Source organism: Sorex araneus, chromosome 6, assembly GCF_027595985.1.
Source record: "Sorex araneus isolate mSorAra2 chromosome 6, mSorAra2.pri, whole genome shotgun sequence".
Taxonomy (NCBI): domain Eukaryota; kingdom Metazoa; phylum Chordata; class Mammalia; order Eulipotyphla; family Soricidae; genus Sorex; species Sorex araneus.
This window is the reverse complement of record NC_073307.1, coordinates 49,249,451-49,275,020: the sequence shown is the minus strand read 5'-3', so window position 1 is coordinate 49,275,020 and position 25,570 is coordinate 49,249,451. Positions and strand designations below refer to the sequence as shown.

The 25,570-nt window shown below is 56.9% G+C and overlaps 1 protein-coding gene across 2 annotated transcripts in view; it reads right to left on the bottom strand.

The window, feature by feature from the left end:
* Positions 1 to 3,864: 3,864 nt before the first annotated feature.
* The window catches only part of CHD2 (chromodomain helicase DNA binding protein 2), a 79,031-nt gene continuing 57,325 nt past the window's right edge, over positions 3,865 to 25,570 (bottom strand). Inside the window, exons 27-39 of one of the 2 annotated variants that reach the window (XM_055141382.1) lie at positions 24,099 to 24,140; positions 22,602 to 22,741; positions 18,749 to 18,887; positions 18,338 to 18,488; positions 17,078 to 17,200; positions 15,636 to 15,764; positions 14,771 to 14,911; positions 12,414 to 12,545; positions 10,525 to 10,703; positions 8,891 to 8,990; positions 7,956 to 8,169; positions 7,252 to 7,492; positions 3,865 to 5,845 (exon numbers count right to left, since the gene is read on the bottom strand). In XM_055141382.1, coding sequence (XP_054997357.1) covers positions 5,512 to 5,845; positions 7,252 to 7,492; positions 7,956 to 8,169; positions 8,891 to 8,990; positions 10,525 to 10,703; positions 12,414 to 12,545; positions 14,771 to 14,911; positions 15,636 to 15,764; positions 17,078 to 17,200; positions 18,338 to 18,488; positions 18,749 to 18,887; positions 22,602 to 22,741; positions 24,099 to 24,140 — 2,065 coding nt within the window. In that variant the 3' untranslated portion in view covers positions 3,865 to 5,511. Of the gene's footprint in view, positions 5,846 to 7,251; positions 7,493 to 7,951; positions 8,170 to 8,890; positions 8,991 to 10,524; positions 10,704 to 12,413; positions 12,546 to 14,770; positions 14,912 to 15,635; positions 15,765 to 17,077; positions 17,201 to 18,337; positions 18,489 to 18,748; positions 18,888 to 22,601; positions 22,742 to 24,098; positions 24,141 to 25,570 lie in introns of those variants that run through there. The other variant, XM_055141383.1, reaches the window with a different exon arrangement.

The window sequence follows — 25,570 nt, the reverse complement described above, 5'->3', positions numbered from 1 at the left end:
CGTGTATGTGTGTGCATGCATTATGCATGTGTGTATGTGCAAGGATGTGCCTGTGTATACCCTGTGCAGGTAGGAGGCGCAGCCCCTTCAGAAAGGACCCCTCCACACACACACACACACACACACGCTTCTCTCTGTCAGAAGCTCCAGGCTACTCTTCCTGGCTATACCACACTGGCCTCCTGATGGGGGGGACCCCACACTGCCCGTCCAGCCAAGGTGAGTCAGGAGGGTAGAGTGACTAACCACCCATCTCCCTGAGCCTTTACTCTTTAAAATGGATCTGGGGCAGGCCAGAGTGACAGGACAGTGGGGAGGGCGTTTGCCTTACACATAGCTGTGATTGATTCCACCTTGATCCGCAGCACCCCGTATGGCCCCCTGAGCACCTTCAGGAGTGATCCCTGAGCACAGAGCCAGGAGTAACTCCTGACCCGCACTGGGTGTGGCCCAAAATCCATAAAATGCATCTGAGAGCCCCCAACACCACCTAGGGCGGGGACAGCCAGTGAATTCTCAAGTCTCAGTCAACCATGGGGGCCCTGGTGCACAAGTGTCCACTTGATGTGGTGGACACTCATCTAACAACTTTCCCAGCTGCATAGGGCCAGGGGGCAGGCATAGAGACCAGACCCCAAGCACCCTGCGGAGACGCTGCTGGGCACGAGGTGGACAGAGGGCAGCAGATGCTTCCTTCTCTGCTCCACCCACGTGGTCCTGGAGTCGGATCCATGCGGAAATTCAGGGAGGAGAGTTGGGCAACGCAGGGATGTTTGGGGACAGCAGGAAACAGTGTGGCCAGGTGGAGGACAGACAGACCTGGGTCCTGTGGGGAGATGACAGATCAGCAGAGGGCACAGCCAGGGCAGTCAGGGGGCGGGGCACAGGGCACTCATTCTTACTCCATGCTTTGCTGCTGGGAACCCCGAGCTGGCTAAGCTGGGGAGAGACAGGTCTGACCTGGACTGGATTGAAATGGATGGCTCCGGGGGCTCAGGTACCAGCTCCAAACACTGGGCTCAAGTTTGGCATGCCTGAAGCCAGCCAGGGTTGGGTCCCCAGCCCTCCCTGGTCTCTCCCACCAGCAGTGACCCCCAAGCACCAAGCCAGAGTAGCCCCTGCACATCTGCAAAGCAAACAGGAAAGAATGACAAGAGGGCGGAGCTGCAGAGCTAGGAGGACCCTGAGAAGGGACTCTCCCAGTGAGTGGGCTCCTAAGCGAACAGGCAGAGACAGGGAGTCTGGGGGCTGAGGGCCACACCCATCACAGCAATGGGGTGAGGGGGTGGGGGGGACCAGGAAGGAAGCTGGGCAGCTGGCACTCCCTCCAAGCAGCTTTTGTGACACGTGGGGAAAACAGATGGCCGGGTGCTGCCTCGATTTATGGGGGGTGACACTGAACCAACTTCCAGACTCAAGGGCCAGTGTGCTGTGTACAGCCACTTGCAAGGCCATGGCAAAGGTACAACGATGAGGATGATGCATGTCCAGAATAGAGCCGCAGGGCTGCGGGGAGAACAGGGGGACACGGGGGACTAGTGGAGGACAAATGAGAAGGGGACGAGGAGGAGTGGTGGCCAGAGTGTGACATGGGCATCTGCCATGGGGACAAGGGACACACTGAGTGTTCTAGAACCCGGGACATAGCACTGTAGCACTGTCTTCCCGTTGTTCATTGATTTGCTCGAGCGGGCACCAGTAATGTCTCCATTGTGAGACTTGTTACTGTTTTCGGTATATCGAATACGCCATGGGTAGCTTGCCAGGCTCTGCCGTGTGGGCGGGATACTCTCAGTAGCTTGCCGGGCTCTTCGAGAGGGATGGAGGAATGGAACCCGGGTCAGCCATGGCAAGGCAAACACCCTACCCGCTGTGCTATCGCTCCAGAACCCGGGTCGTACAACTGGAAAATGGGCCATTGACCTCTCGAGGACTGAGAAGCTGGACGAGACAGGCAGGGCTGGGGTTCTTCTGCACACGGGGACATTTTCTAACCAGCCCACACCTCAAGATCTGGGGGGTTGCCAGGTGCTGGGAGGCATGTGGGCACTGGGGAGGATGGGTGGGTGTAGGGGTGTGGGGAGTGCAGGGTCAGATCCCCCCTGAAGTCGCCCCCACGTCCTGCGGGTCTCCTGGGCTTCTGGGGCAGTTGGGAGGCGCTAAGCAGGCTGGCATCTGGGCTCGGCGCCGAGACCGGCTGTGGATGGAGACACGCTGCCCCCTGCTGGAATGTGCCGGACCTGCAGCCACTCAGGATCTGGCTCCCAGGAGGGCTGGTCTCCCAGGCTCCCTGGGGTCTCAGATGTGTGAGCAGCACCCTTGGAGAATGACAGACGTCAAGGCCATCACGCGGCACCACAGTAACCACCCCCCCTACACACACACACAGAGACACTCCTGCCTACAGCCTGGGCTTGCAGCTAAGCTCCAGGACTAGGAGGCTCAAACCCAGGGCCACCCACAGGGCCACCTGATCTTCACTCTGTACCCCCACGCCCACCCCCATCTTGACAACACACTGACTTCCTCTCACCTGGCTGGTGCTGTGCCCGGGGTCTGCCCCGTTCTCTCAGCTCAGGGTGCATCCCAGCTTGCCCCAGCTAAGCCCCAGCTACTGCAACAGGGGCCACTCCACGCCAAGGGGCTCCAGGTCTTGCCATGGGGAAAGCGTGTCCCAGATAATGTCCCGTTCCAGAGGTGTCCCCCCCGGAGCACTGGGAAACAGGGGAGACTACCCAAGCGCTCCCATCCAGGCTGGGCCAATCCAGCCCGGGGTCTCTGCAAGTCCTCCTCCCATTCAGGGGTCCTCGCAGACTCCCTCACCCCCAGGGTGACCTCCCCACTGACCACAACAGCTGAGGGGGCCCTGCTCCTTGCCTGGACGAGGGCAAGGCCAGTGCCCACACAGTGGGGCACCACCTGGGGACAAGACACTTTCAGCCAGTCCCTGTCCCCAAGGCCACGGCCGTGCCTTAGATCAGGAAGGAGGGAGGGTGACAGGCGCAAGCCCCCTGCAGACCTCTCTGCCTTCCGGGTGAGCATGCGGGCCACTGGGGCCCTGGGGACAGAGCAGAGGACGGCGAGGACAGTGGGCCTGGCTTCCAGCAGGACCAGGGCTGAGGGAGAGTTGAGACTCTACCTCACCCCCACTGCCAGCACTGGCGGGCTAGGAGGTTTGGGGCCCTCCATGGTACTGGCCTGGCCGGCAAAGATGTGGTTTCCATCAGTGACCCTTGGGGCGAAAGCCAGGCCTCCTGGTCAACTGTCATTCCCCAGGGAACCAGCAGCAAGTGGCCCCATGATCCAAGCTTGTGGCAGGAAACTGCATTCTTGCCTTTTACCCATCCCAGCCACTTCTCCCCGCAGGTGGCCTGGACAGTTGGGTGAGGCGGGACCAAGCACAATTAGGGGCACTTGTGAGGGTGTGGGGGTCCACAGGCCCTCGGCCCACGTCTGTCCTGCCACCAGGAACCAACAGAGACCAACTGCTGACGCTAACATTGTCAGCGTTTCCATGGCACCATCCCCACGCCTTCTCCGGACACCTCTGATGGGGCTTCAAGCTGGCAGCTTGGTCCTCGAGAGGAACAGTGAGGCTGCTAGACACCCCCTGGGACGTGCTGGCCCCACAACAGCATGCTGGGGGCTGCCAACCCCTGGCCCCTCTGGGTGCCTGGTGTAGGCCAGCGAGAGGCCACACTGTGCCACGTTGCACATGCTGTCCCCTAGTCCCCATGGTCCAGCGAGCAGAGGAAGGGCAGCTGAGCAATGTCCACTTTCTGCTTGTGCCAGGCCCATGCCATGCGTCGGCCTGCTTCCACACCCCCTTGTGCAGACAAGACTCCGACCTAACACAGCTTTACAATGTAGGAAAATTTAATACATACTATATAAACAACATTATTTACATCAGAAATCACTAGGACAGTGGCATTTTTTTTCACAAATATAAATTAATGACTGTTTAGTCAACAGGTCTGAAAAGTCCACAATTTTACAAGAAAGAAAACCATCTGTCCCGGGCCAGGGTGCAGATGGTCCGAAGCAGCCAGAGCCAGGCCAGACCTGGGTCCAGCCCGCACGCACGCACGCAAACGCACGCTGCCCTGCCCGGGCTGTGCCTGCTGTGACTGGATTTTGGTCTGTTGGGTTCAGTGTCAGGTGTGGGTTGGTGGCAAGGCCAGAGCACCGGCCCAACAGGTCTCTCGTGCCAGGGCTTTGGAATGACTGGAAGAGGCCTAATCTAGGCCGGCCCGGGGCAGCGTCCAGCATGCCCGTGATGCCAACCCAACCCCCACGTCCTCCCATGAGGCCACCTTGAAGGGGCGGCGGGCCGGCCCCCCACTCTGGAACCACGCAACACTGATGTGGCCATACTGCCTCCCGCTCCGTCACATGACACGCGGGCACCTAGGACGTCCCGGGGCAGAGTAGACCCTGGGCACCCCTCTTGCACCTGCCCCGGAGCCCACCGCCAACCCCGCCCCCCAACCTCACCCTCACCCTCCTCTGGCCCCAAGGGGAAGGGCTGACGTCCACAGCAGACGCATCCCCATCCCTCGACCCTGAGGGTGGTCCCGAGGTCAGTGACATGGGGGGGTTGCAGCTCTCTGCAGAGCCGAGACCCAGACTCGGGCCTGGTTGCAGCCCCAATACTGCATGAACACGGAGAGACGCGCTGGGGGGTGGGGGTGGGGGTGAGGGGTGTGCATTCAGGGAGCTTAACCCCACACTACTGGGCCTGGCCTCTGGGGGGTAAGTCCCAAAACCTGTTTGCAATACTGGACACGCTACTCGGGGAGGGAAGGGGCCCCGAGGCAAGGGGGAACACCCAGTCCACAGCCTCTCCCATCCAGGACCGCCCCCCATTCCGGGGAGAGAGAGTGGCCTGTAGACTCAATGTGACTCAAACACGTGGGGTCCAGCACTGTCCCGGCAAGCAGTCCGTGCCCGCCAGGCCCTGCGCCAGCCGCCCTGAAGCCCCACAGGAAAGGCCTGAGACCCTCCCCTCCCCAGGCCTTACCCCACAGCAGCACCCTCAGCTCAGTAATCCACCAGGGACCCTGCTCCAAGAGCCAGCACCCACCGTGCAGCCGGAGACCCGCGCTGGCCCAGGGCTAGAGCGGCACACACACCTCCTTCCCCGCCCTCCACCACCTTCAGTGCTGGCGGACAGCCAAGGGCTCGCCCTCACCCTCCCTCCCCGCCACAGGGGTCCCGGGATGTGGGGGCTCCCGAGCTCCTCCACGTCACAGTGACCAGGCCAGCGGCTTCCTGCACCCTCTCCTTCCCCGACCTCCCCAGGGGCTCCGCCTCTGCTCCCCCTGCTCGGGGGCACACACAGTCCTCTCTGCAGTGAGGTGGGGGTGCAGGGACCCCACACCGGGGGCAGTGGCCAGCGCCGCTGCAGCACGTCCAGCGGCCTCAGCCCGACGCCCGGTCCTGTCGGATGAGACCCAAACTCTCCCCGCGCTGGCGGGCTCCCCCTCGCCCCACCCTCCCGGTCGTCCTTTATGTTTTCCGAACATTCCAGTTATAATCCGGGTTGTTTTTCTGTTCTAGGGACCGCTCTGAGGGAGGCCTGTGGTCCAGGGGCGACTTGGAGTCGTGGGGGGACTTCTGCGCGGGGGGTGAGCGGGGGTCGGAGACGGCGGCATGCAGCGGGGGCAGGGGCTGCTTATAGTCCTCCAGCTTGTCCGTGCGGAAGGGGCGGTAATGGTCCGAGGGGCCCTGGCCATGGTAGCCCATCGGGGGCCGGTGGTCAGACATTCGCCGGAAATCCTGCTGGTGGTAATTCTGGGGCCTGAACTCGTCCGATCTCCGCCGTTTGGAGTCGTGATGGTGTCTGGAACAGAGACAGGGGATTAGCAGCGGCAGCAAGGCAACCCGCCCTTGAGTCACCAGACCATTCCAGAACCTTCCTGAAGGGACCTAGCGCCAAGGACTCCATCTCGACAAATCAGTCACAAATACACAAGGACCAAGGGTGACTTCATACATCTTGGCAAGACTGATCCCTACTTTATTGTTATTTTTTGCTTTTTGAGTCACACCTAGCAATGCTCAGGGGTTACTCCTGGCTCTACTCAGCAACTACTCCTGGTGGTGCTCGGGGGCCCCTAATTGTATGTCGGGGATCGAACCCGGGTTGGCTGCATGCAAGGCAAACGCCTCCATGCTGTGCTATCGCTCCCACCCCTGGTCCCTACTTTATTTTTCGGTTTGGGGGCCACACCCACCGGTGCTCAGGGCTGACTCTTGACTCTGTGCTCTAGGATCTCTCCTGGAGGGCTCATGGGAGACTGTATGGGCTGCTGGGGATCGAATCCGTGTCAGTCATGCGCAAGGCAAACGTCCTCCCCACTGTCCAATCACTCTAGCCTTGGAAGTTCCCTAGGCCCTGAAAGTTTCCTATTTATTATATTATTACTACTTTGTGGTGTGGAAGATCATATATTGTTATGAGCCACTAAGACATTTGGCAGGGCGGGCCGGGGGTGTGGGAGGGCTACACCCAGTGGTGCTCAGGACTTACTCCTATGCAGGTGCTTAGTGACAATCCAGTGTCTGAGCTGAGCCCGGGTGAGCTACACGTTAGCACCCTCCCCAGTGTACTACCTTTCTGGCCTCCAGAGTTATTCGGATATGTGATGGTACTAGCTATAGTAGCGTAGCCCATCTTTTTCATTTTACTTTCCTAAATAGATTGGAAGTATTTGATAAACTAAGTTCCCACCCCGCCCCGCTTTTTGGGTCATAACCAGCAATGCTCAGGGGTAAATTACTCCTGGCTCTGCATTATTCAGGAATCACTCCTGGTGGTGCTCGGGCAACCCTATGGAATGCCAGGGATTGAACCTGGGTCGGCTACATGCAAGGCAAAAGCCCTTCCCTCTGTCCTGTCACTCCAGCCCTGTAATATCCCTATTTTAAAGATAAGGCCCAAACAAATCCTCCGTGAGATCGAGTGTGGAGAGAGGTAAGCAGCACATTTACAACCGGGCCCCTCTTTCCACTGCCACAGGCTGCAGGGGGCTCCTCCAGCAAGAACCCCACGTGGGCTGGGTCCCCCTCCGGGGCCCTGAGCACCCAACAAGCGTGCGTGGCCTCACGGCTGCTGCAGTCAGGGGGAACTTCTGCACAAACAGAGCAAAGTCTGGGGTCAGCAGCTGAGCCCCGCCGCCGTGCTCTGCTCCTCGGGCTCTTCAGTCAGCAGCACCCTCTCCCCGGGGGCCCCCATCCCCGGCCCACCTGTCGTAGTAGTCTCTGTGACCCCGGTGGTCACGGTCGCTGCTGTACTGGTCATAGGGCCGCTTGCGGGACAGGCTGTTGGGCCGGTAGCCCCCAGAGCGGTGGGTGTCGCTGTGCCGGTGCTCCCCGTAGTGGTGCTCCTTGTACCAGTGCTGCTCGTATGGGCGGTGCCGCTCACCCCCCCATGCCGGGTTCCCGCCACCATAGCCGAACTTCCTCTCCCTCTGCCAGTCGCCTCGGTCTGCAGGGATGAGCAGCGGGGTTTGGGGGTGAGCAGGGGGCCCCGCTCCCGTCTCCAGCTCAGGCACTGCTGGGTTCACGGGCCCTGGGCACCCGCCCACCTTGGCTGGCTTCTTTCTCTCCCCCAATCATCCCAGCCCTGCTAGCACTGAGTTTGGTTTTTCTATTTCTCTTCTGTGGACTTTTCTGGGGGTCACGCCCGGCGATACTCAGGGCTGACTCTGCACTCAGGGATCACTCCTAGCGGTGCGCAGGGGACCCTACGGGATGCCGGAGAGCAAACCTGGGTCAGCCGTGTGCAAGGCAAGCTTGGAGTTTCTAAGCTTCAACCCTAGCAGTTTGCAGCACTCCTGGGGGGCAATCACTAAACCTGCAGCACCACCCCAAGGGGCTGCCAGAGACCAGGCGCCAGCGGCAACCCCGGAAGGCCACAAGGCTTCTTGCAGCTCCGCAGACTGACCTACCAGCATTGCTGAAATGCCTCTTGCTGGGGTGGTTGTAGTTATCTCGTGGGTGTCCGTGCATCGGGGGGCCGTGGGGGGCAGGCAAGTGAGGCTTCTGGGGGTGCAGAGTGTGCGGGGCGTGGGACTGGGACGTCAGGGAGTCGCGGCTGGAACCCGAGGCCTCGGGTCGGAAGGGTTTCTTCCCGCCCATCATGTCCTCCTTCTTCTTCTGCTCCTGGAGAGTAGCGGGAGGCCAAGAGCTGTGCTCAATCCCCACAGTGAAAGGACCAGCCACCTAAACACTGTCCTTTTTTTTTTGGGGGGGGGGTGGTCTTTCTGAATCACACCTGGCAGTGCTCAGGGCTGATTCCTGCTTAGCATTCAGGGGTCATTCCTGGCAGTGCTCAGGGGACCCTATGGGATGCTAGAGACCGAACCCAGGTCAGCTGTGTGCAAGGCAAACGCCAGTCCCTAAACACTGACCTGCTTACCTAAAAAAGAAAACATGTTCTGGTCCCATGAGCCCCCACTGGGCACTCAGAGCCCAGCTCCACAGATGGACACAAGACGCTCATGCAGGGCCACACCCAGGGCCTTGGCATCCAGGCTCTGGCCCTTAGCAAAGCTGGGGCCCACCACGACCCCAACAAGTTCAGTGGGGTCCAGGGCTCCCGGCAAAGGCATCATGCTCACCCTGCTCACCCCCGAGAACCCCACTTCCTCAGCACACAAGGAAACCATTTGTATCCAAACACTCAAGCAGGGGCTGGAGCGATATAGCACAGTGGGAGGGTGCTGGCCTTGCACCATGCCGCCCTGGGACTGATCCCCAGCACCCCATAGGGTCTCCTGAACCCCACCTGGGCAGTGATTCTGGGGAGGAAACAAGACAGTGCCCCGGGTAAGCCGAGAGCAGGCGGTGTGCTCTGTGGGACGAGCCTCTCTGTCTCACTCACCTCCTCCTCCTGGGATCGTTTCTTATGCGCCATCTTGTACAACTTGTGCAATTTCCGAGCATCAAACTCTGTGAACTTGGAAACAAATATCCACAGGTTCCTGTTGAACAACGACAACAACGAAAAAGTTCTGCTAAATGATACGACTTCTTAAGGACATTTTCATCCTAAATGGGGCTTTTTCACTTTCTCTGGGAACAGGGTCTCAGCATGGGGGAGGGGGGTGAACGGCCCCCAATGCCAGCGTCGCCAGTGTCACTGGGCTGGGATGAGGGACGCAGCGCTCCAAGCAGGGACAGTAGATGAGGGAAATGGACACGCCAGGAGGAAAAGATTTTCCCGCCTGCGAATGGCCACTGGACCTCAGATACCATCACACGCGGACCACATGCTGGGACCAAGCTGGGACCCACATCTGAATGTGACCTCAGGTCGCTCGCTGGCCACTGGGCTGGGTCAGGACCTGCCAGGTGGCAGGAATGGGGACTGAGCGGAGGAGCAAGGCAGGAGAGCCACGTGTCAGGATCAAAATCTTGGGGTACTGGAGTGATAACACCACAAGCAGGGTGCTGGCCTCACACACAGCCAACCCAGGTTTGATCCCCGTCATCAGGTCCCCTGAGCCCGCCAGGAGTGATCCCTGAGCGCAGAGCCCAGGAGTAATGGGGGTGTGGCCAAAAAGACAACCTGAAATCTCCTTCTTACATCAATGTCGGGTTTTTGCGTTGTTTTGGGGGCCGCACCTGGCAGTGCCCAGGGCCAGGACTCAGGATGTGCTCAGTAGGCACTCTGGTCACGGAGCTCTCTGGCCCTCAAATCTCTGTCTGTTGTTTGTGAGCCACACCTGGCGGTGCTCAGAGCCTACTCCTGGCTCTGCACTCAGGAATTACTCCTGGCAGTGCTCAGGGGGCCGTATCAGAAGCCGGGGATGGAACCCGGTCTGCCACACCTAAGGCAAGTGTCCCCCCCACTGTACCCTCTCTCCAGCCCCAGATCTCTCTCTCTGTCTTAATAAATAAATAAATAAATAAATAAAGGGCACAAAAGCATTCGATGGACAGTCTTGTGACAGGCTTCAAGCCCAGTTTTCATCCGAAGCTAATCCACTAAGACTGGAGTGTCTCCCAGAACAACTCCAGCAACCAAGCATCAGGGGAACTCGGACTGTGGCCCGCGTCCTGAGACTGTCTCCACTATGTCAGAGATCAGGAGTGCTCCCTCTGAGCACCTCTGCTCAGACCGCAGCCACGGGGCCCGCCCCTCTCCCAGGGTCCTTCCCCTGTGCGAGAGAATGGAGCCTCCCAGCCTGCCCTCGAGTGCCCACCCCACTCCCCTCCGCTGTCAGGCTCCCCTGAAAATCAACCCGGGCCGGGCCAGGCAGGAAACCAGGCCTGTCCGAAACCTCGGGGTTCCAGGGCAAGTGTCAGGTGACCCGGAGCCAGCTGGCCGCTCTGCCCTGGACCCAGACCTCGCTCCTGCCACTCAGAGCTGGTCTCTGCAAACACCCACTTCAGGACACAGAAGCCTGTGGCCTCGGGACCAAGAGGTGGTCCCTGAAGAGACATTGTTTTGTTTCCGTCGTGGGCCAGCGCGGGCACCTGGGCTGGGACTGAGAGGCTGCCGGGGCCGGTTACCTCCGCCAGAGCTTCACGTGCTCCTGGTCCGAGTAGGCACGGAGGCATTCGGCGATGCGGTCTCCGATCCTCAGCAGACAGCTGCGCGTGTGCTCCAGCTGCTCCTGCACACTCAGCCCCTTGTCCGGCTTGTCCAGCTGCTTCAGGGACTTCTTCACGGGCCGCATCCGCTCCTTACACTGCAAGGGAGCGTGTGGCACCGTGAGACGCGTGTGGACAAGACGGCCAAGGCGGACGCCCTCGAGCCCCCTGCCCCGGCCAGGCACGTTGGGGCAGAAGCTCTGGGGGTGACTGGGGGGAGGTTAGACCCGCCCGGGGGCGGGGGGGGGCAGGGCAGAGGGCACCCGTGCAGGCTGAGCTGAAGACAGAGCAACAGTTGAGCCTGGAGCCTCCCTCAAGCCTTCCAACGACAGGCGAACGCCGGCAAGCCCGGCAAGCTGGTAAGGAACCAGGGGAAACGGCTTCCAGACCAAGCACAGAAGCCAGGCACCGGGATCCCCTCTCCCACACCCCACCACGGCAAAGGCAGCACTGCCCAGAAAAGCAGGAGGTGTGCAGAGAAAACAGTCGGTATGAAACTGCGGAGACCGGCACGTGATTCAGCAGGGGAGAAGGCGGAACCCTAAAGCAGCAGCATGCGGAGGACTGCCCTGATGGACAGGCCGTACCCACCAGGGCGGGAACATGTGCCCGGGGCAGGGCAGCTGCGGGCCCACCCCGAGCATGACAGAGATTCCAGGGTGCCTGTGTGTGCCCAAGGAGGGCACAACAACTACTCATACACAGGGTAGACAGGGGGGCTGCAAGGGGGTCACCGTGTGCGAGGAACCAGATCCCACACTCCCCAGCCACACGGTCCCTGAGCACTGCCAGGAGAAACTCCCGAGCACAGAGACATGCCGACCCTGAGCACTGTTGGGAGTGGACCAAGTACCAAAGAAAAAAGGAAAGAAAGGAAGAGAATGAGAGGAAGAGAGGGAGAGGGTTGGAAGAAGGGAGGAAGGGAAGGGAAGTAAAGGGAAAGGAAGGGAGGAGAAAGGAAAAGGGAAAGGAGGAATAAGAGGAGGGGAGAGGAAGGAAGAGGGGGGAGAGAAGAAAAAAGGAAGGGAGGAAGGGAGGAAGATAGGGAGGAAGGGAGGAAGGGCAGAAGGGAGGAAGGAAGGAAGGAAGGAAGGAAGGAAGGAAGGAAGGAAGGAAGGAAGGAAGGAAGGAAGGAAGGAAGGAAGGAAGGAAGGAAGGAAGGAGAGAGGGAGGAACGGAGGGAGGGAAGGAAGGAGGGACAGAAGGAGGGAGAGAAGGAGGGAGAGAGAAGGAGGGAAGAAGAAAGAAAGGAAGAAAGGAAAGAGGGAGGGAGGGGAGGGATGAGGGAAAGGAGGGAGGGAAGGGAGGAAGAAGGAAAGGAGGGAGGGAGGACGGGCCAATTTATGGTCCTCTGCGAGCTGCCTTGCTCCCGCAATGGACACTGGGAACTGTCTCTACCAGGAGGAAAAGACACTTGTGGGGACGAGTGAGCACCATGGCCCCGTCTCCAGCAGGCCCACGTGGAAGGAGGACAAGAGCTGTGCTACAGGCCCCACTGGGCTTCACTGAGCCCTGGGTTGGGACAACCACCAGGTGCGACTCAGGGCCACCGGGAAGGGACACACAATGTCCACGCTGAGGGGCCACGCGCTCGCCCCACCCAGGAAACTGGACGGGGAAGACACAGGGCCCAGCCCTAGGAGGCTGCAGGTGAGAGGTGACCCCGGCAACTGCACACACACGCAGCTGAGCTGATGCCTCAGCTGACCCCCGCAGCCCTCCCCGCTCCCAGAGGACAGCGGCACAGCCCAGGGTCTCTTCCCCAAGCACGGCCACAGCCCCAGGAAGGTCACAGCTGCGGCACTTACGATGCTGAAAGTCTCCTGGTCCAGGTCATCGTCCTCGTCCTCCCCAATGGGCACGGGCTCGCTCCCGGCCGTGATGTGGACAGGACCCTGTGTGCGCTTGGATCGGCCAGCAGACTTGGTGTCCCCTTTCGGCTGTGGGAAGAGGGAGGGGCCGGTGTGATGGGGCGAGCCCAGTCTCTGCCTTGGTTTCCCTGCCAGTGTTGCACAGGGTCAGGGGGGCACAGATGCCATCCCTGATTCAAGACTGGGGGAGGGAAAGCCCTCAGAGTCAGGGAGGGTGCTGGCCTGGCATGCAGTCAACTCGGGTTCGAGCCCTGGCACCCCGTATGATCCCCTGAGCCCCATCAGGAGTAACTGCTAAGCACAGAGCCAGGAGGAAGGCCCAAGAACTCCGGTCAGGGCCCAAATATAACAACCAAACAGAACCCTCAGAGGCACTGGGTAGCGGCCGGCATTGTCACTCTGTTCATCCCAAGAGCCCCAAACAGCTCTGGGCCCAACGGCAGTTTTGGTTCCTACTTCATGCCCCGTGAAAGGCACTGAAACGCCATCAATGCTCAGGTTTGAACTGACGGGCTTCCCAGAGATGCACACGTCACGCCTTTATTAGCAGCACCATTGATGAACAGACTGGGATCCAGAAGGATCTATTAACTAAACACTGCAAAGATCCATACAGGCCCACAGGATCAGATCTGCTTTGCCCATGAAGAGACACCAGGAGAAGGCCTGGAGTGCTGGGACAGCAGGGAGGGCACGTGAGGGCACAGCAAGGGGTCGACCTGGGTTCGATCCCTAGCATCTCTAGGGGCCCCTTAGCCCCACCAAGAGTGACCCTAAGTGCAGAGCCTGGAGTCAGCCCTGAGCAGTGCCAGTGGGGTGGCCCCAGGCCTCCCAGCACTGCTAAAAGTGACCCTAATAAAGAAGGAAAAAATATTAACGGGGAGGAGCAAAAGTACACACACATCAGGTAGGGCCTTTGCCTTGTCCACAGCCAACCCGGTTCAATCCCTGGTACCCTATATGGTCCCCCTCAAGACCTGCCAGGAGGGATCCCTGAGTGCAAGCCCAGGAGTCAACCCTAAGCACCACTGAGTGTGGCCCAAAAACCAAAAATAAAATAAAGCGGACACAAAGCAAGGAACATGGCAGGAAAAAAGAATCTGTGCAAAGTAACAGACTGAGAGTGAATAGTTATCAATAGGCTGGAGTGGTAGCACAGCGGTTAGGGTGTTTGCCTTGCACACAGCTGACCCCGGTTGGGTTCCCAGCATGCCCTATGGTCCCCTGAGCACTGCCAGGAATAATTCCTAAGTGCATGAGCCAGGAGTAACCCCCCCCCCAAAAAAAAAAGTTATCAGTAAGTTTGCATGAAACACAAAATTCAAATTCAATAGCAGGGGAGAGTCACCTAAACAAAACAGTTGCAATGAGATCTGGGCAGGAGATACACAAGTATTTGCTAAACTATTCTCCACGCAGACACTTTAGGAGTATTTTTCTTTAAAAATGGTTATCCTTCTGTGGATGCATGGATGCAAAAATGTCTGCCACTGCATGGTTTATTACCACACAGAAATGAGCTATTTTGGGAGAACCAAAATTGCTTCTGAGATGTTATAAGCAGAATCTTGCTAGGTTATTAAAATGATCTCAGCGTTTAGTCACCTGGAAAGTTGTTGGGTCACAGAGGAGGGAAAATAGCCACCCAAACCGTGTGGTCTGACTTCTTGTTTTAATTTATTTTATACTGAGTTTTCACCAATTGGTGGAATTAGAGCACTTATTTGTCTCTACGCTTTAACCAACAATTCAGGGCCCACTGGAAAATACTTTCATCCTTAGTCAGGGCATGCATTCAAGGCGGCCCCAGAATTCCACAGCTGGAAATGAAGACTATAAAATCGCCACTATAAAAAAGACTACCAAATCCGTGCTGGTGCTCAGGCATGACTACTCTGCATGGTGGGCTTTCAGCGAGTGTTCCGGTTTGAGCCCCAAGCTCCTCAGACACACTGATCCGCCTGGTGCTCAGCTACACGTCCCCCGCCCCGAAGACAAATAGGGAGAGACAACTGTGCCACGAAGCTGAGTACCCACACTTCTCCTGCCTGTCCTATCTTGTTCCAACTCCCTTGGAACCGGGTGCCAGGGGTGGGCAAATAACGGCCTCCTTGGGGAAGAAGGGCTGTCCAATGGTGGGGACACACTTCCACACACTCCCCTTATTTCCTGGCTCTGCCCCTCCCGAGCTGGCGATTTCAGCTCCCTCCAAACACAGAAGGGACCTTCCAAGGCTGCAGGTAGGAACCTTAGCCCCCGCTCTCCCCACCACCCTCCCCGCCACAGCCACGGACCTTCTCTTTCTTCTCTTTTGACTTCCTCCTGTCCTTGTCCCCGTCCTTGTCCTTCCTGGACCCCATCTGCTTCTCTTTGTTTTCCTTGTTCTCCTTCTTCTTCTGTTTCTTTTTCATCGGACTTTTTTCTAAGCCATCATCCTGGCAAACAAACGGAGCGAAAGGTGCCTTGGCCACACGCTTCCTGTTTGATTGCTGTCTGGAGAAAGCAGCCCGGTGGCCCCCGGGTCCACTGAGAGCACCCCACCACCACCACCACCACCACACCACTCCCAACTCCCTGCTGGAGCACCAAGAGGGGGACTACAGGAGGGCTTTCCCTCCCGGAGCAGCCCTGACCAATGGGCACCTTCACGCCCACGTCACAGAAGGGGAAAACACAAAGTCCAGGGGTGGTCTACACGCCCGTCCCCAGTGGGCACAGCAAAGCTGAGGGTGCTGGAGCTGGGATCCACCTGTCTGGCTCCAACCCGACTGTGAACCGCCACCCAGCCCGGGCCCCCTCACAGCTCATCTCATGGCAAAACTGAATGCCACGGGCCACGTGAGGCTCGTGAGGGGGAGTTGGCGCCCCCTAAAACATACCCAGTGACACCAATGTCCTTCTCACTTTACCTGGACCTGCCTTCACACGCTTGGGTGGCCTTAAGTCGAGCCTCTCCAAGACAGAAGCCCCCACAGCCCCTGCCATGGGACCTCCCTCGCTTTCCTGGCTGCTGTTCCTGCCTTCAGAGCCACACGCCCCTCTGGGGAGCTGTGGCGCTGACCTTCGGGAGCCGGGTGCCTTCCCCGAGGGTTCTCAGTGTCCCCGTGTGGTGATCGCACCCACGGCGCTGGGCTGGCCCAGGGCAGACAGCACCCTCACCTTCACCTCCCCCTCTTCGGAGGGGTTGTCGGAGTGTCTCGGGGACGACAGCTCGGCGCCGTGCTCGTCTTTCAGCCGGGGGGCCTTGTTCTCCTTCTTCACCCGGGGTTTCCGCTTCTTGGACTGGGCCTGCAAAGGGAGAGGGATGAGGGCAAGGGGCACACCCAGAGGTGCAGAGGCGACACAGGGCCTCCGGGTGCCCCCAGCGGCCACAGACCAAGGAAGAAGACTCCAAGGAGGGGCCAAGACCACCGGGCAGCGGGGAGGGCACTGGCCAGGTTCGATTCACGACACCCCATAGGGTCCCCGGAGCCCGGCCAGCAGTGAGCACTGAGCCCTGCCGGGTGCAGGCCCCAAAGAAACAGAAATAAACAAACTTCCGGGAAACTCAGAAGAGGACCAGTGACCAATCTCAGCTGGGGAGGCCTCCGTGGGATCCCAGGTAGGGCAGAAACACGCATGATGCTAATGATCCCAAAGATCCGATTCAAGAGGAAGAGAAACATCATCCAAAGCAAGACACTCGGGCGGGGGGGGGGGGGGGGCGTGTGGGTGTGTGATGTGCAGCAGGGGCGAGGCTGGACAGAGCTCCGTGCCCTGCATCGGCATGGGTGGAGGGGCTAGGGCTGCCGGCTGTGGGGCGGCACGCGGGAGTGCATGGTCTGCACAGCACCACGTGGGCCACCTCCAGTGCCCAACCCAGGGGCTCTCAGCCTATCTCCTGGGCAAGGACATTACTGACAGTACCATCAGCCCAAAGCGAACGTGAGGTGCAGGATTAGAGAAACTGCCCTGAGATCTGGGTGACAGCTCAGGGTGGTGGGCGCCAAGGGCTGGGGACTCGGAGACACACACAGGCTGCTGGCAGGCACTGAACCCGAGTCCTTCTGACCAGCACGGCTGACCCACTGGGAGTGACCACCACTCCAGTCCACTTCCTGTTGTTTCTTCTGGGCCCACCCAGCGGTGCTCAGGGCTTCCTCCTGGCTCTGTGCTCAGGGGTCACTCCTGGTGGTGCTCAGGGGACTATACGGGACACTGAGGATGGAACCCAGGTCAGCCGTGTACCAGACAAACACTCTCCCTGCTGTACTGTAGCTCTGGCCTTCAAGTCCAGTTTCAGAACAAGATGGAAACGCAGACCCACGGCTGCGGGTGACCCATTTTGACTCATACACACAAGCTGTGCCAACAGGCAAAAATAATAATAATAATAATAATAATAATAATAATAATAATAAAATAACCAGCCCAGGGGGGTTTGCAAAGTAACCAGAAGCAGGATCCCACGGAAGCCCGCCTCTGGCCAGCACTGACGGTGAGAGAGGACCGTTTCAGAGTCCAAGAGCAGACTCGGGAAGCTGTGCAGCCGCTGCCCAGAGGGCGGCCGCACACGCAGATCCCCCAAACCCCGGGGACGGGAAGGCTGCGGGCGGGCTCACCTCGTCGCCACCTGGCCCGGCGCTTGGCTTCTCCAGGCCCTTGCGCAGGAGTTTCAGCAGGTAATCGGCGCGCGCCTGCAGCTGCTTGCCCTGCGGCTTCTTATCTGTCTCCACTGGCAGGATCTTCAGCAAAGAAAGGAAGAAGCCGCGCCCCCCGCCGGCCCCGCGGCCTGGTTAGTGATGGGGGGAGGGCGGCTCACAGGCCTGAGCAGCCCCTCCCGCCCGCCCTCCCGCTGCAGACCACAGCCTCTCAGCCTATCTCATGTCCGTGGCGCCCAGTCTCTGAGCATCCCTCACGTTCTCGTGTGGACACAACGGGATGGAGATTGCAGCTCCCCCGTGGCTCCTACCTGTGCTGTTAACAGGGCAGAACAACTCAGGTAAGAGGGGCGTGGTGGCTTCATCTGCTACACCATCCCCGCCGGCGCGGATTTCCTCCTTCCAGGAGCAGGGAATCCCGGGAGCTAGGTTAAAGCTGCGTTTCAGACGGGGGATGCTGCTTAGAGCACTGCCGGAGGGGACTGGGCTAGGCCGGGCCGGGCGGCGTGTCCCTGCCCCCGCAGCTGGGCCTCTCCGGCCGCACGGGATGGGAGCTGTCCTGTGCTCAGGGAAGGAGTCTCGGGTGGGGTGCCGGGAGGACCCCAGGGGGAGCCCCATGGGGAGCAGATGCTGCTCGAGCCTCGCGCTCCGCTTTCCCTGCTCGTCCTGGTCTAGACTGCGAGGTCACCTCGCCTGCCACGGGGAGCAGAGGGGGAGGGGGGAGTTCTGGGAGAAGCACGACCCGTGTCTGAGCCTGTGTCTGAGCCCACTGCAAAACAAATACCGAGGTGCCGGCGGGGCGGGAAGGGGGGGGGCTGCGTTTGCCGTGCAGACGGCGGGAGGGCTAGTGGCTTCAAACCAGGTCTCAATCACGCAGCCAGCAGTGGGAGCCAGGGCTGCCTTCACGACTAACCCCCACCCTCCACCCTGACCCTGGCACTGGACACAATGAGATCTGGCCTAGCATCAAGCTGAGACTCCCACAGTCTGCTGATCATCTGCCCCAGATCCCACCTAGCTGCTGCCACAGGCGGCTAGAGACTGGCACCGTTTCCAAGGACGCAGAAACCCCAGGAGTTGGCGACTGGACTAATCCATCAGCTCGATCACGCCCCACCCCAGCCCCCCCCACCCCCACCACCGGAAGAGTCAGAAGAGATTTGCAGAAAAGGATCATACGACCGATGTCTGGGACCTGTCCAGCAGCGCCAGCCTGCTTACTTTGTCAGCCAGCCCGAGCTCGGGGTCAGTCTTGATCAGCTCCCAGTTGCCGTAACCGTGTTCGTAGATGCCCAGCAGCAGGCGGGAGTCGTCCTCCACACCCCAGTCCACGTCAAAGTGGGCAGCTTTCACGCGACAGCTCAGGCAGTACCTGGGGCGGGACCAAGACAGAAGCACTGTTGGGGCAGGAGGGTAGGGGCTTTTTGGACTGGGCAAGAGCACAGAGCACCCTGGACAGAGCACCCTGGATAGAATGCCGTGGACAGAGCTGCATAGAGAACACTGTGGACAGAGCACCATGAACAGAACACCATGGACAGATCACTCCGATGGATGCCCCATGGCGCGCGCGCGCATGCGCGCGCGCACACACACACACACACACACACACACCTTCAACTTCACACTTACTTTTTCTTCTCTTCTGGGTCCACAGGGATCGATTTATGCAGCATCTCGAACTCTTCCTCGTGCTGGATGATGGACTTCACGTTGACCTGGACCCCAGATATCTTGATCGTGGGGCCTCTCTTTTTGCCTGGCCCTTTCCCTAAGGAATGTCGATGTCATGTTAGTTCCAAGAGAACCCACCCAGCCCCCCAGAGAACAGATGTCAGCACACCCAGGATGCTTTCTGCCTCCAATACGCCTCTGGGTCCCCAGTTCAAAGACAGAAGGCCAGGCGGAAGCAACAGGACAGTGGGGAAGACATTGCCTTGCACGTCCCTGACCTGGACTTGAATCCCGATACCCCATAGGTGCCCTGTGCACTGCCAGGAGTGATTCCTGAGTGCAGAGCCAAGAGTCAGCCCCAAGCACTGCTGGGTATGACCCTCCCCAGCTCAAGAAAAAAAAAAAAAATAGAAGGTAAATTTTGTTCTGTGTTTGTAAAAAAAGCTCTACACAACTCAGATCAGATATAAAAAGAATGAGTTTGAAGTCAATACTTCACACCCCAGAAATGATGACCAAAAGTGACGGTGGGGAAAGGCCTAGCCCCAGTGTCAAGGTGAAACAATTCTAGAAGAGTCCAGTCAACTTGAACCTAAGAAGGAAAGCTGACAACAAATAAAACAGTGGCTGCTTCTTTGAGAGAAAAGAGTTTCCAAGACCAAGGAAAGACTGTGCCTTGTACCCAAAGACTGCACTGAAGCCAATGAGGAGATACTATAATTACAAACAACCATTTAGGGATCCTTCTGTCAGCCACGAGAATCTCACTTGCAAATGCTCTTCTCAGTACTACTACCAGAGCAGGACCAGAATAGAATAAAAAAGGAAAGGCAGCTCTCCGAGAAGCAAAGAACAGAACAAACTCTCCCTGTCTTTGTCGCTGTCTTCCCTTTGTTATCACGAAGAACCTCACTGGATATCTGTTTCCTCATCTATAAAATAGAAATACCACCCCCCCAAAAAAAGGGGGGTGGAACCAAGAAGCAAGAGAACAGGAAGAAGAGATTCCCCAAAAAGGGAACAAAAGGATTTTTCATATATTCCTCAACACAGGAAGGGTCTCACCCTAATGAGACGAGAAATGCAAATCAGACACACAAGCAGAGGGAAGCGTGAGGGAGTGGGGCTGAGGGGTGGTTCCCCGGGGCCGGGCCGGGACGGGGTGGCCCCAGGCTAGACAGATGATGCAGGACTAGCTGCGCTACCACCATGCAGGGGCCCGCTGCAGGACATCAACAGCGATGGCTCCAAATGCTGCCCTGAAGAAAATCTGGCAGTGAGGGCAAGACTTTTCTTGAACTGCACAAGACACAGGAAAAGCCCTATGTAGGAGAAAGTAAAACTGGCTACACCAGGAAAATTTCCAAATTACTCAGAGACATGAAACCATGCAGGTTCATGAAAGGAATCACAGAGAATTTCCTGAGAACCGAGGCATAGAAAACCATGCCCAACACCAAGTTTAAACACAATAGCGATGCCTAGAAATGGAAGTAAATGGAAATGAGAGACATACTAGGTTGAAAATATATATGCGGGTTTTTTTTGTGGAAAAAAGAATAGCACAAAAAAAATTTTTTTTTTCTTTTTGGGTCACACCCAGCGATGCAAAAGGGGTTACTCCTGGCTCTACACTCAGGAATTACTCCTGGTAATGCTCAGGGGACCATATGGGATGCTGGGATCAAACCCAGGTGAGCTGTATGCTAGGCAAAAGCCCTACCCACTGTGCTATTGCTCCAGCCCCACAGAACTTTTTTTTTTTTTTAAATGAATCATCATGGGATACAGTTATAGACTTACAAACTTTTTTGCTTACGTTTCAGTCATACAATGATCGAATACCCATCCCTCCACCAGTGCCCATTCTCCACCAATGCTCCCAGTATCCCTCCCTACCCTTCCCCTACCACCCCACCAAACCCTGCCTCTGATGGATTCCCTTTTACTCTCTCTCTCCTTTAGGGTGTTGTGATCTGCAATGCAGGTGTTCAGTGACCATCATGTTCAGTGTATAGTCTACTTTCAGTACACATCTCCCATCCTGAGCTGGTCCTCCAAGCATCCTTTATTTGGTGGTCCCTTCTCTATCTGAACTGCCTTCTCCCCCAGCATGTGAGGCTGGCTTCCAAGCCATGGAGCAATCCTCCTGTTCTTTGTCTCTACTATCTTTGGGTGTTAGTATCCCATTTTGTTACTTTATATTCCACAAATGAGTACAATCTTCCTATGTCTGTCCCCCTCTTTCTGACTCATTACACTCCATGTTAATCCACTTAGATGCAAGTTTCATGACTTCATCTTTTATAACAGCTGCATAGTATTCCACTGTGTAGATATATACCAAAGTTCAAAAAAACTTTTTAAAATATGGTATTTTCAGCCTCTAATGCTGGTGAGGTTGTATGTCTCCGAAACTAAGGAACCCAGGGTCAGATGCTTGCAAAACCATTTTTCTGATGCCTCTGGGGAAAACACTTCAGGACAAATCCAGTGGCAACAAACTCTAGTGCCTGGAAAATTTGGCTTGAACTGACAAAACTGGTAAGTTTTTATCATCTTTACATCTGTCCATGAGGCCAGAGTAATAGTACAGCAGGGACGGCATTTGCCTTGCATGCAACAAACCTAGGTTTAATCCCCGGTATCCCACATGGTCCCCCAAGACCCGCCAGGAGTGATCCCTGAGTACAGAGCCAGGAGTCAGCCCTGAGCACTGCTGAGTATGACGAAAAAAATAACAATTTTTAAAAAGGAAAACAGGTCAGGAGGACTTGTCAATGGTTGGAATTTACCACAGGTGTGTGGGGCGTGGAAGGTAGGGAAGACAGAGAAAGGACCATTATGACAACAATAGCTGGAAATGAACATGCTGGGTAAGAACTGAGTATTGAAAGTAGGTAAAGGGATATACATGATAACCTTTCAGTCCCTGCATTGCAAACCACAGTGCCCAAAAGGAGAAAAAGAGAGAGGGAGAAGGTGGGGTGTTGTTGGGGGGGTATATGTAGTGGAACACTGAGTGACTGAAACCCAATCCTGAACTGCTTTGTAATGGGTTATCTCACGGTGAGTCAATAAAAATATTAAAAGAAAAAAGAGAAGAGGAAAAAATAAATAAAACCAGGATCTTCTGTTTTTGTTTTTGGGCCATGCCCAGCGATACTCACAGCTTACTCCTGGCTCTGTGCTCAGGAATTACTCCCCCACTCAGGCAGTACTTGGGGAACCCTTTGTGATGCCGGGGATGGCCTCGAGCAAGGCAAACACCCTCTCCACTGGACTATCCCTTCAGCCCCAAGAATAAGGATCTTGAGGCCTGTAATAACAAAAGAATTTGTGTCTATAGAGCTCATCCAGTGGCTGGGACTTATGACATCCCACATCCTGATTTGCTGCCCCAGCTCAGAGACGCTCACTTGACCCTGCCCTGACTCGTTCAAACGCCCCAAACAGTCTCCGGCAAGACTGAATGCAGGGGCTGGAGTGATAGCACAGCGGGTAGGGCGTTTGCCTTGCACTCGGCCAACCGGGGTTTGATTCCCAGCGTCATCCCATGTGGTCCCCTAAGCACTGCCAGGAGTAATTCCTGAGTGCATAAGCCAGGAGAAACCCCTGAGCATCGCCAGGTGTGACCCAAAGAGCAAAAAAAAAAAAAAAGACTGAACGCAGCTGTGCCTCTTGTTAATCCCCCCTGGGCCTCCTGTGAGTCCTCGTTGTTTGTGGGTGGCGACCTCCGCCCACACTCAGAGCAAGGCAGGCCCCAAGGCCCAGTGTGACGCTCGGACCTGCAGGCCCCAGGCTGACTCACCCTCGCTGGCGTTCTCCTTCAGCTGCTCCTCGTACTCCTGCATGGCCGACACACAGCTGTTGTGGACCAGCTCCCCCAGGCGCTTCAGGTCGGCCACAGACTTATCCACCAGTTCGGCGTCGCGGGCAATGCACTCCAGCCTGAGGAAGGGCAAACACGGAGACGCTCAGGGCCTAGGGAAGTCCCCGGGTTCGGATGGTGGCTCCCGGGAAGGCATGCTCCACGCTCCTGTGCACCATCAGCACCCCGCACCCGGCCGAGATGCAGGGCGCACAGGAGAGAGTGCGCCCCAGGAGAGCAGACGCAGCCTGATTTCAGTAGGGCATGGGGTCTGCGCTCACTACCAAGGGTGCTGTCAGTGGCAGAGCTGTCAGAGGCCCTGAGGTGCCAAGCCCAGCAACGGCTCTGGCACGACTCAGGCCTGGGTACGTCACACAGGTAAGCAGATACGGTCAAAAACAGGTTGTCAAAGGACCTTTTTCTTTATTTTTTTTTTGGCTTTTTGGGTCACACCTGGTGATGCTCAGGGGTTACTTCTGGCTCTGCACTCAGGAATTACACTGGTAATGCTCAAGGGACCCTATGGGATGCTGGGGATCAAATCTTGGTCAGCCACATGCAAGGCAAGCACCATACCTGCCGTACTATCGCTTTGCCCCCCCCACCCCGAAGGGGCCTTTTATGTGTCTGACAATGACTGGCCCAGCTCAAACACAGCCCTAGCTGGGCCTGCAATGGTGCTGGACAGAGGCAGCGGCCAGGCTCCGCTCCCCGCTACCCCCCATCACTGCTTCCTCTCCAGATGCAAATGCCAGCAGGAGGCACCTGTCCCCTCCAGAGCTATGACTTGCAAAGGCTCAGGGCAAATGTGGCAAAAAGCAAGAAACACTTTCAGTATGAGCCAACTTGTGAACCTGCGTTCTGAATTCCAGAAATCAGGAATGATGGCTGTCCTTCAGATCTAACTAGTGACAAGGTGCAAACAAGTTCCTGACATCTTTTTTATGATGTTTCAATGCTCAGGGTTTACTCCTGGAGAATTATTCCCAGCAGGCTCGGGGAACCTTATGGGGTGCTGGAGATTGAACCAGGATCTGCCACATGTAAGATAAACGCCCTCCCCATGGTACTAACACTCCGACCCCAGCTCCTGACATGTCAACCCTCATGCCACCTGCGTCAGTGGATACCCCACTACCACCAAGAGCCTTCCACGTACACGGCCATCAGGCCTCCAGACAGTGAGCCGAGTTTCGGCTTCTCCTCACTTCTCCACGCCTCTCTCCTGGAAACCAGGCCTCGCCATCACTGCCCTGAATACATTTGCTCTGCCTCACCCTCCCTGCAGAGGCAATGCACCCACGCTGCTCCCCCAGCCCTCCGGGGGCACCAGACACCTGAGCATGCACAAGAGTATGCTCAGGAAGAGTCACTGGCGCTGGTGTTGGAGGGAGAGTGGCCCCAAGGGAAGAAGCACCAAGCACAATCACTGCTTACCGTTCCAGAGGGAGGCCAAACTTCTTGTACGCCTTGATGAACCTAAGAAAGTGATCGAGAAGACAGGTTAAAAGCCAGCAACGGGAGCAAATGCCTCCCGTGACGCATACAGTTGGGGACACCATCCTGGGGGAGCACTGCACAGGCCACACGAGTCCCAGAGTCAGAGTCTGAGACAAAAAGAATGGCCCGAGAAAGACAGCCAAGGATGTCAGACGCACACAGGGACAAGCCTGCCACAGACACACCATCACAAAACACGCGAGACAATAGCCAGCAAGGACCGTTAAGGAGGGAGACAGGCATCAGGATTCAGAGATGACGCGCGTGGCCTACCCTCCTCCTTCTGGATAAACACTAGAACACTTCATGGCTGGAGTGTCAGGGCATTTGGGGCTTCCTTCACGAGCTTACTGAGAAGGAAGCACATTTCCAAAGAGAGAAAAAACAATGGTCGCCATACTGGGATTTTCACTGTTACCTCCAGAACAACCACTAATAACTTTATAAACGCAATTTGGTGTTAGGGAATTTAACTGATATGCTAAAACGTACCAATAAACACAGAAGGTGGCAGCAAGGAGTAGTGAATAAAGGATCAAAAAGGAGACCCAAAAAACCTGAGTAAAGCGCAGATATGAATTCTCTTATCGGGAAGTGCATTACATGGAAATGGGTTAAAGACCCAAACCCAAAGGAAGACTGATGGGGCAAGTGGCCGAGAAATCACTGAAAAGCAACCCAATTCTATACCGCCAACACAAAGCATACACTAGACTCAAAGACACCGAGAAAACAGACGGTAACAAGGCCCATACATACAGCCCCCACACGCTTAAGAGTGCTGCAGTGGATATGCAGGCTAACAACTATGGCTAAAAACTAAGAATCTTTAAAATAACAAAAAGTTACTAGAAGACAGGAGGCAGACCTCCTTGTATGCACAAATCAAAAGAACCTCAAAACACACGTGGCAAGAGACGGACAGCACCGCAGGGAGAGACGGACCACACTGCACCGGCCGAGGCTTCACCGCCTGTCTCCAGTCAGGGGACAGCGCCGGGCAGGTCAGTAAGAAACAGCAACCCAAGCAACACTAAACCAAGCAGCTGCAGGACTCTGCCTTCTCCGATTTGGTTTGGGACGGCTGTTTTGGGGCCACAGCCGGCAATGCTCGGGGATCACTCCTGGCCAGGCTCGGGGGACCCTGTGAGATGCCGGGGATTAAGCCTGGGTCAGCTGTGGACAAGGCAAACACCGTCCCAGGAGTCTGACTGCTGAAGAAGAGAAAGGTGGGTCCACAGACAGTCCCACTAACGACGAATTTGCAATATTAAGATAATGGTAACTAGGGAAGCTGTCTGACCATCTATTCTATTAAATTTTGTATATACTTGCATTCTCCCAAGTGAAAGAAGAAAGAGGTATAACATTTAAGGCAAAATGAAGACCCCATGATTTCAAATACACTG